The sequence below is a fragment of the Psittacula echo genome (genome assembly GCF_963264785.1).
Source record: "Psittacula echo genome assembly, chromosome: 6".
Lineage (NCBI taxonomy): Eukaryota > Metazoa > Chordata > Aves > Psittaciformes > Psittacidae > Psittacula > Psittacula echo.
Window position 1 is genome coordinate 60307104 of NC_137743.1, and position 9668 is coordinate 60316771.

Below are 9668 nucleotides of genomic sequence, written 5' to 3' on the forward strand. Positions count from 1 at the left end.
GCGGCGGAGGCCACGGAGCTGTCCCGACGGGCTTGCTCCGGGAAGAAGCGGAAGGCTCGGGCTGGGCCCATAAGCGCCGTGCGTGGCAGACGGGCGGCGGCAGGCCGCGCTCTGGGCGCTGTGCGTGCGGCGGCGATACACTCGATAATGGGGGGCGGCGGGGACCCGGAGCCGCCCCCCCTGCAGGCGCGACGCCCCCAGCCCCACGGCCACCCCACTGCTGCCGGGCGATTCGCACCGGCTCTGGAGGAATAAAAACGTTCACAGCGCGTGATGTGAAACACAGAATTAACGCCCAGCCCGTCCTAGGAGCGAAAACAAGGAAGGAGGGGAGGGGAGAGGGAAGGCGGACAAGAAAGAGAAGGGGGGGAAAAAAAAAAAAAAAAAAAAAAAAAGCGAGAGACCATTAAAAACAGAGAAAAAAAAGCCCCAGAAAAGGGAACGTCACATCCCCTTGACCCTCCAATCACCTCGGGGTCCCATTTGATTGGAAGGCGGCAAAGGCTTTAATCTCAGACTAATTCAGCTGCTTTTGAAGTGAGTTTCTCTGCCAGATCCCTGGCTGGATGGGCAGCGGCTCACAGCACAGCTGAGCGGCGGAGGCGAGCGCTCCGTTCCGCACCGCGCCGCGCCGCGCCAGCCGGCGGAGCCGGGAGCGGCCGAGGGGGACCGCGGCACACGCTCGCAGCCCCCACCCCGCCCCCAGCACAGCCCAAGGATTACTCGGCTTTTTTTTTCTCCTCTTTCTCTCCGGCCGGCTCCCCCTTTCCCTCCCCCTCCGCACCCACGCCCTCCCCGCCAGAGAGAGACACGGGACATTTTATGTTTGTTTTCCTGCTCAGGGGTCGTGCTGCTTTTTTCCCTCCTCGCCTGCAGAAAGCGAGCGAACGTTTCCGAGTGCGAGCGGCACCACTTGCCCCAGTTTTCATGAGAGGTTTTGGGTCATGATCACATCGCCCTCGCTTTCTGCTATAAGAAGTAGTAAGCGCAGCAGCAGCCTCAGCGAGCCGGGAGGTAGCCCCCGCCGGAGCCGCAGCGCCGCCGACCTCGCCGGGCCGAACGGGCACGCTGGGAGTAACGGCAGCAGCGCCGCCGCCAAGCCCTGCTTCCACGCCGTCCCCCCCTCGGACCCGCTACGCCAAGCCAACCGCCTTCCCATCAAAGTCTTGAAAATGCTCACGGCGCGGACTGGACACATTTTACACCCCGAATACCTGCAGCCTCTACCTTCCACGCCCGTCAGCCCCATCGAGGTAAGGACCTCTCGGAGCCGGCCCTGGTTCCTTCTCCCTTCCCCGCTCAGCTCTCGCTGTACATGGCGGCCCCGCCAGCCTCCCTCGGCACCGTCCTGCGCTTTGAAACGCGCCTGCAGCGGGAAATGGGCTTCTTTGATCTAGAGTTAGTGCGAGGAACCGCTCCTGATTGTTGTTTTCATGTTTAATGGGATAATTTCTCGTTCCTGTGTAAATTAACTTTTTGGTTTTGCTTTTTTTAGCCTTTTTTTTTTTTTTTTTTTTTTTTTTCCCGAGAGGACGGTGAGTGGAGGGAAACGACCCGCTTAGGGGTCACGATCAGGCCACGCAACCAAGCAGTGCTTCGAGTGCCAAACAACCTTGCTTTTGCAGGGAGCGGTTGGGGGAGTGGGGGGAAGCAGAGGGACAGGCTCACGCCTGGGTGCGGCAGGAGGGTAACTATTTCAGCTCCCCCACCGTTCCCTTTCAAGTACCGACACGCGCTTGTACTTCAAGGGCCCTATTCGTCCCTTTTCTCCTCTTGTTGAGGTTGTCAGTCCCCCTGTGCGTAGCTCGCTCTTTGCGGGACCGAAACTCGAAGGAAGCGGGTGGTGGGAAGGGTGTGTCCGTGGGGATGAATGATTTCATTAAAGTCTCTGCGGAGCGAGGATACCCCTCTCCCCTGGAACTGGCTAACTCGGGCTCTGTTTATAAATAGCGTCAGCAGTCAGGGCGCAGAAATGCTGCAGCTGCTCCAGTCCACGGGCGGTTTGTCTTCCCGCACGGCCGGAGCGGCACGGAGGTAAATGGCGAGGACCCGAGCGCCGCGCTGCCCGGGCTGCCACCGCTGGCGGGGGAAGCAGCGGACGCTGAAGGCGGCCGCGGTGGATTCGCGGGGATGCGAAAAGCCTCAGCCCTTTTTAAAGGCTTTGTGGAAAATGGTGCATGTAGGGGACGGATATGTCAGGGTGATGAATGCGAGCAAAATCGTTCACTACTTCCAAGATGTTCTCGGCAAAACCGTACGGGACAAGCGTCCTAGGTACGTCCCGGGTTTTTTCTCGGCCCCCGATTAAATCTCTGTCTTTGTACTTCTCATTTCCGCAGCTGGATGCGAAGAAGAGTCCCCTGGCCCTTCTGGCACAAACTTGCTCGCAGATAGGGAAGCCGGACCCGTCCCCTTCCTCCAAACTCTCCTCGGTCACTTCCAATGGCTCTGGAGGCGACAAGGATTCCAAATCGGGGCCCCTGAAGCTCAGCGACATCGGCGTGGAGGACAAGTCGAGCTTCAAGCCGTACTCGAAGCCGGGCGCAGAGAAGAAGGAGCCGGGGGCGGCGAGCTGCGCGGGCGCCCCCGCCGCGGGGGTCGCGGCCGGGGAGAAGTCGGGATTTCGGGTGCCGAGCGCCACCTGCCAGCCATTCACCCCAAGGACAGGCAGTCCCAACTCCAGCGCCTCCGCCTGCTCGCCGGGACTGCTGCCGGCCGAGGGCAAAGGCGGAGAGGACAAGAAGGACTCGGAGGGCTGCGGAAAGAGCGGCAGCTCCGGTTCGGAGGGAGGCCCGGGCACCACCAGCATCAGCCACAGCCGGATTAGCGTGAGCTGTGCCGGGATTAACGTGGAGGTCAACCAGCACCAGGAGAGCACGCCGGGCTCCAAGCCCATCGCTTCGGACTCCGCCTCCTCCTGTAGCAGCACCACCGCCACCTCCTCCACCTCCGTCCTGGGCTCCGGTCTCGTGGCCCCCGTCTCCCCCTACAAGCCGGGCCAGACCGTCTTCCCCCTGCCCCCCGCGGGCATGAGCTACCCGGGGACGCTGGCTGGAGCCTACGCCGGCTACCCGCCCCAGTTCCTGCCGCACGGAGTGGCGCTGGACCCCACCAAATCCTCTAGCCTGGTGGGGGCCCAGCTGGCTGCCGCCAGCAGCCTGGGCTGCAGCAAGCCGGCGGGGTCGAGCCCGCTGGCGGGCGCGTCGCCGCCGTCGGTGATGACGGCGAGCCTGTGCCGAGACCCGTACTGCCTGAGCTACCACTGCGCCAGCCACCTGGCTGGAGCCGCCGGTGCCTCCTGCGCCCACGACCAGGCCCTCAAGTCCGGATACCCCCTCGTCTACCCCACCCACCCTTTGCACAGCGTGCACTCCTCGCTGACTGGCGCCACGCCGCCCTCTCTGGCCGGCCACCCTTTGTACCCCTACGGCTTCATGCTCCCCAACGACCCCCAGCCACACATCTGCAACTGGGTGTCAGCCAACGGACCCTGCGACAAGCGCTTCGCCACCTCGGAGGAGCTGCTTAGCCACTTGCGGACCCATACTGCCTTCCCGGGCACCGATAAACTCCTCTCCAGCTACCCCAGCTCCTCGTCGCTGGCCAGCGCAGCGGCAGCGGCCATGGCATGTCACATGCACATCCCTACGACGGGCGCCCCGGGCAGCCCGGGCACGCTGGCCCTACGCAGCCCACACCATGCATTGGGACTCGGCAGCCGCTACCACCCATACTCCAAGAGCCCTCTGCCCACCCCCGGGGCCCCTGTGCCCGTGCCCGCCGCCACCGGACCCTACTATTCCCCTTACGCACTCTATGGGCAGAGACTCACCACAGCCTCGGCTCTGGGGTACCAGTGAACACAGGCAGCGAGGCTTTGACACACAACACAGAGTCTAGCAGTGAGGGAAGGAAGCCCTGCGAAACTTTATAAAAGTTGGAAAGAAAAATAAAAACAAAAATCAGACTTTTTATAAAATAGTGTTCATTTGAGGACTGGATCCGTGAGCACTGTATTTATTTATGTTAGCTTCAAGCGGGACAACGAATCATAAAGTGCATTACTTAACTGAGCTCAATAGGTAAAAGTGGAACACCCATTGTAGAATATAAATAAAAAGATAGAGGTCTTCTCTTTAATGTTACTTTAAAATTGCTATGATTGTATTGTACGTTCTTATTTAATGTCTCACTGAAACAAAAAAATTTACATGCATGTTTGTTACTAAAAAACAACTCGCAATTTGTCAGTTATAATTTCAAATTGCAATTATTTTTAAGGTGTATACCCTTGAAAGAGAATTGGTATTTTTTTGTATGTATTCTGGAAGAAAAACAAAAACAATTCTATTCCAAAAACCTCATTTGCCTTATTTTGTTCTTTAAAAGGAACACTTAACTATTTTTAATTTTTAAGTCCACCCTGTAAAAAGGGTTAAGGTTTACGTCATGTACTAAAATAGACAATGTATCGCTTTAAAGATTAAAATTCCGTATATTTGATGTATTAAAAGGTTTTACTTTTTTTTTTTTTTTTTTTTAATACGCTTTCATTCTGTTCTAAACCCCAAGTAAGGTCTTGGATGGAGGCAACTGCTAATTTCTCCTTAATCTTTTATTCACTTTTAATTAAAATTTAAAATAAAAACCAAAGGGTTTTTATTTTTATTTTTTTTTATTGTGACCCCAGGGCTCTCTTAAAAAAAAAAAAAAAAATCAGGCAGGAGTATTTTTTTTTTCTCTTCAGTAGAATTCATAGGGATGAAATAGGAAAACTGAGGATCAGTTAAATCTCTTTCACTTTCCTAAGGAAGATTAACATTTTTTTAACGTTTTTACTGTGGAAACCTGTTTTTTAAATCTGGGTTTCAATTAAAAGACTTTGTTCTTTCTTTAGAAAGAAACAGGGAAGGCAGGACGTATTTGTAAAAGAGTAAGGAGGTTATCTGAAGGCATTTTTACAGTGTAATGCGTAACCATTCGTCTCTTTTTCTAAATTAGAAGTTCAGAAGCAATTAGGGAAGCACTGTTTGATCTCATCCAGTTATTTTCAATTTCTTTTTTCAGTTCCTACTGCAGCACAAACGATCATCACATTAAAAAAAAAAAAAAAGTCGGACAGCTCTGAAAACTCATTTTCTTTTAAAAAAGAAGGTAAGGGGCAAAACACGAAGTCCATCCGTTATTTGTTCCGAGGTTGCTCTACTCAAGTGCGGTGCCAAACTCGACGTGATGCCGAGAAGGGCTGCCCTTGCCTGCGCCGCGCCACCGCTTCTCCAGGCCGGGCTTCCCAGCTCCCGGAGCCACCGCCTGACTCCGGCTCTTCGTCTTGCACGCAGGTAGGAGCGGGGGCTGCGACGGGAAAGCCAGAGCAGCTACCGCGACTGCGGAACTAACCGCTGCCGCCGAGATAGTCGGAAAAGCGATACCCAAGCCCGTAAATGCAATGCCAGCCAGGGGCTTCGCTCCCGCGGCGTGCCAGACGCTCGCAGGGCGGCCCAGGCAGGGTGAGTACCTGCTGCCCCTCGGCCGGCCCCTCTCCCCTGTGCGGGCTGCCCTCGCTCCGGCCCCAGCGCGACGCGCCAGCAGGGGGAAAAGTTGCAAGCGGCAACTTTGCAAATCTCTGGGTTTTCTCCCGCCTTCTCTATCCCCCACAATATAATTACTGTTCAAAGTTTCCCGTGGTGCTCAGATGCTAATTAGTCTAATGCATTTACTCCAGATAATTAGTGGAAGTTAGCGTTAATGTGCAAAAGGAGAGAAAAGCAGCAGGCTGATGAAGCTCCAGCGCTCGCCCGCCTGTCCCGGTGCAGCGCGCCTGCCGGGGCCGGGCTGGGCTCGGAACAGGAGCTGGGGCCGGGATGCGCCCGGGGACGCCGGGTGCTGGGCCCCGCTGCGGCTCTTTTCGGACGCTGATCAGACAGCGGGAAATGCTTTGTGTTTTAAACAAATTTATTTTCCCCCCACTTAACCGTGAAAGGGACCGTTGCGTATCTCCGCTTTAGGGAATGTAAATCGAGCTCTCGTTATGAACTGATGAATTGGAGAAAGGGAGGTGAAGGCAGCACTGCTAACTGCACCAAGTAAACTTAATAATAAAATAGAAAGCAGATACAAACGCAGTAAGTGGGCGAAAGAAGGGCTTTGCGGATCGGGGTGGGGGCGATAGTGGCAGAGGATTTAACCAGCGAGCCCGGGAAAGGCCGATTAAGCAAGCAGCCCCCGGCCGGCCTGCACGCCCCGCTTCGCTGTTTCAACTACACCTAGTTCGAAGAAAATTACATTTCAGACTCCATCTGCGTGTGCGAGCAACTATTACAGATTTGCCACGATTGAAAACCACCACCGCCGCACACGCGCCTCTTCTGCTCACGTATTTTACACTTTATACAGATTCCAAACAGCTGCAGCCCAGCCCTCGCTTGTGTAACCCACCAGGTGTGCAGGGGTTACTTTAAAAAGAGCCGAGAGGGGTTTCTGTGTCCTGGAGCACTAATGGCAGTCTTGTGCATACCAGCTCTGAAAAGTTACACGCGTGAAGATTTCTGATGCGAGTGATGAAGTGAACGCTTAACGTTAACGTTACTGTTTTGCTCGGATACTGTCCCATAGATTAATAAAAAATTAAAATAGCTTATTTTATATGTAGACTGGTGGTAAGGAGGTCTCTCTTCTAGGCTTGTTAAGTATTTGACCTGGCAAGTGTCACCTAGGATTTTTATATTAATCTAGGAAATTTGCTTTTTTGTCCTAATACAGATTGACTTATGGACATTAATGTTTTTAGGTAAAAGGGCCGCATTGTTATTTTCCCCCCACCCCCTCCACATTCTTACTAACTGGATGGGTCGTGGAGTTGACAGCAGCCGCTGGTCCATGCCACCGAACTAAAATAATTTCACAGTGAAAAACCAGCTCGAGAGGACAAGCAGCAGAAGGGCAAAACCCATCAAAACTTGAAACTCTGATCAATCTGACCAGAGTCAGGCATACATTAGTTTAAATTAAACTGTTTCTTCTTTCTCACAAATCTTTTTTGAACATTAAAGATAAACGCATGTAATATTTAAATCAACTCTTGTCAGATGCTAAGTGCAACTGAAGAACTAAAATAAAAATATATTTCCATCCCCTCTCAAAGGCTTACGCTGGATGCCACTTCGACAAAATACTTCTGATAAGCAGCGCTTAGAAAAGAAAAGTTCTGTTTATCTTATCTACAGGGAAATGTAATGATGCTAGTTTTATGAAACAATAAAACACCGGACTCCACAGACAGCAAAGGAGTTTCTGTAATATATCTGAGGTTGTATGAGCATATGTATCTTGGTTTATTCGTACATGTCCACTCCAAACACATATAATTTTGCTTGCCTGATTTTAGAATGCAAAACGTATGCTAGAGCTTAAGTACCGGGATGCCGTTAAGACGCGAAGATTTTCCGCAGCGATAAGAGGCTCCATTTTCTAAGAGCGGGAAGTCACCCGCTGCCCATCGCTGCCTCTGAAGGTACCTCCGGGCAGCCAGCAAGGTACGCGCAGCGCGGTGGCTGGGCTGAGCCTCCGCTCTCTGATCCCAGCTTCGCGATGGACCGGTCACACCTACAGTCACACGGGCAAGTGGGTCCCTGAAAGGCCCAGGCTTCCCAAAACAACCGCATATGTGCATTCCTAGTCTGTAAAAACGTGGGTCAAACTTAATTCTTTCAGATTTAGAAAAGACGGAGAGCAATGCTGAAATGCTGCCTTGCTGTAATACTATTGGTTTGTGCTACAGGTTTTCAGTAGAGCGCGGTTGGGGGGGGTGTATTTATTTGGGTTTGGGTTTTTTTTTGTGTGTGCAGGCTTCTTTCTGGTGGTGGTGTGTGGTGTTTTTGTTTTTTTTTTTTTTTTTTTTCCCTTAAAGGAACTAATATAAAGTTGGAAAATCGCTAAAGTTACCAGCATCAAGTCTCCTTCCCAGCCAGATTCCGGGGATATTTTTTTGACATTTCGAACCCCAACGTATGCCTCCCCACACCCCTGTTCTTCCTGCACCGCGAAGCACAGCCCACACTGCTTCACGAACGGTCCTGCGTCAGGCAAGTGATCAGTCCCGATCGGAGGTGTCTGATCCCGGCTAAATCTCTCAGCTCAGTCCTAGGAAATTAGGGGCCGATTGTCTTTTTTTTTTTTTTTTTTTGTAAGGTAATATTTTGTTGCGGTAAAAAACAAAGTGTCAACAGAAAAGAGACGGACGTTGGGTCCGTATGTTCCCACCTCTTTTGAGGTGGAATGCTTTGGCAGCAGTGATGGGGTTGAAATTTGAGCAGATTATACATTTGGACTTGTGCATAAACGCGAGAAGACGGTTCTAATGCTGGGTATTTCTCCATCAAGAGCAACCAGGTGCTGCGGCTGCAAAAATCCCACCTCCGGCCGCTTGTTCTGTGCGTGTGTGCGTGCACAGCGATGCACAGACTTTGTTCTCTCTATATGTCTGAAATTCATCAACCACTCCCCCCTCGCCTCCACCCCGTCCTCTATGTAAAAAAAAGTAAATCCGTTCAGGCTTTGAATATTGTAAGAAGCCTTGTGTGTATTTTTTTTTTATCTTCAAATGAATTAAAGACAACCTGACAATGCTGTCATCTGTCTTCAACGTCACATCAAGGCACGAAATAATGATAACAGAGCAGCAGAAAGACACCCACTGAAACGTGGAGGATATATATACACATATACACACACATATATGTCTTGAAACAGTTTGAAAGAGAACAAAATTAGATTACGGTTCTTAGGCTATCACGTGGGAGGTTTTTTGGTTTTTTTTTGTTTGTTTGGGTTTTTGTTTGTTTGTTTTGTAGCTAAGTGCTTCATCTTCCCTGCTTGACTTCGTGAAGCTTGTGCTCCTTGATCCAAACCACTTCCGTGGGATGGGGTAAGACAACAAGCAGGCACATTCTTTGCTCCTAAACTACTACGACCAATTGAAACACGAAATCTCCCCTCGCGCTCCATCGTTTCAGGTTCTCGTTGCACTTAAAGGTTACTGCTCTCCTGAAGCACAGGTCAGAGCAGGGCACATTTTATGTGGAGATTCACGCGGGCCCGTAGAGCCGCGCAGCTCAACTGCCCGGGGGGAAAGAAAAGTCTCCCTCCCTTTGTCTTTGCGGCCCTGCGAGGTTTGGCTCGAGCTCCCGCCTCCCGCCAGGCGGCGCTGCAGGGTCCCTGGAGGAGGCGAGGGGCAGCGCCGGGAGCGGCCGCCCTCTGCGGGGGGCGGAGAGCGCCGGACAAGGCTTCGGCCCGTGCCCCGCCGCCCGAGGCGAGGCCTCGGCGATTCGCTGCGCACCGCCATCGCCTCCGCCGGCATCCAACGTGCCGGTCCTTACTTAGCACGATAAAAATCGCTTGTTTGGGACAGAGGGGATCGCCGATCTAATCCTAGGGGAAGTATTGCAACATAAATGGATTTAGCCAGATGAAAACAGATAGGCTGGACGAAACAGAAAAACAACCGTTGTGTGTTGTGGGTTGGTGTACTTGTTTTTTTTTTTCTTTTTTTTTAATCACACTTGTAATCTCATTCACTCTGAAGGGTAAATAAATTGCAGTTGTATCAAAAACAATTGGTGCTACATGTGTTCATAACAGATGGGATCTTATCACAGTTTAACTGTAATAAA

At 52.0% G+C, this 9668-nt stretch overlaps 1 protein-coding gene across 1 annotated transcript; it reads left to right on the forward strand.

Moving 5' to 3' along the window:
• Nucleotides 1–944: 944 nt before the first annotated feature.
• On the forward strand, nucleotides 945–3860 carry ZNF503 (zinc finger protein 503; the record flags this gene model as incomplete). The annotated part of the gene is made up of 2 exons (XM_080621869.1): nucleotides 945–1253; nucleotides 2340–3860. The coding sequence occupies 2 exons, from the start codon at nucleotides 945–947 to the stop codon at nucleotides 3858–3860; spliced, it is 1830 nt and encodes a 609-aa protein (XP_080477995.1).
• Between the last annotated feature and the right edge of the window lie 5808 nt (nucleotides 3861–9668).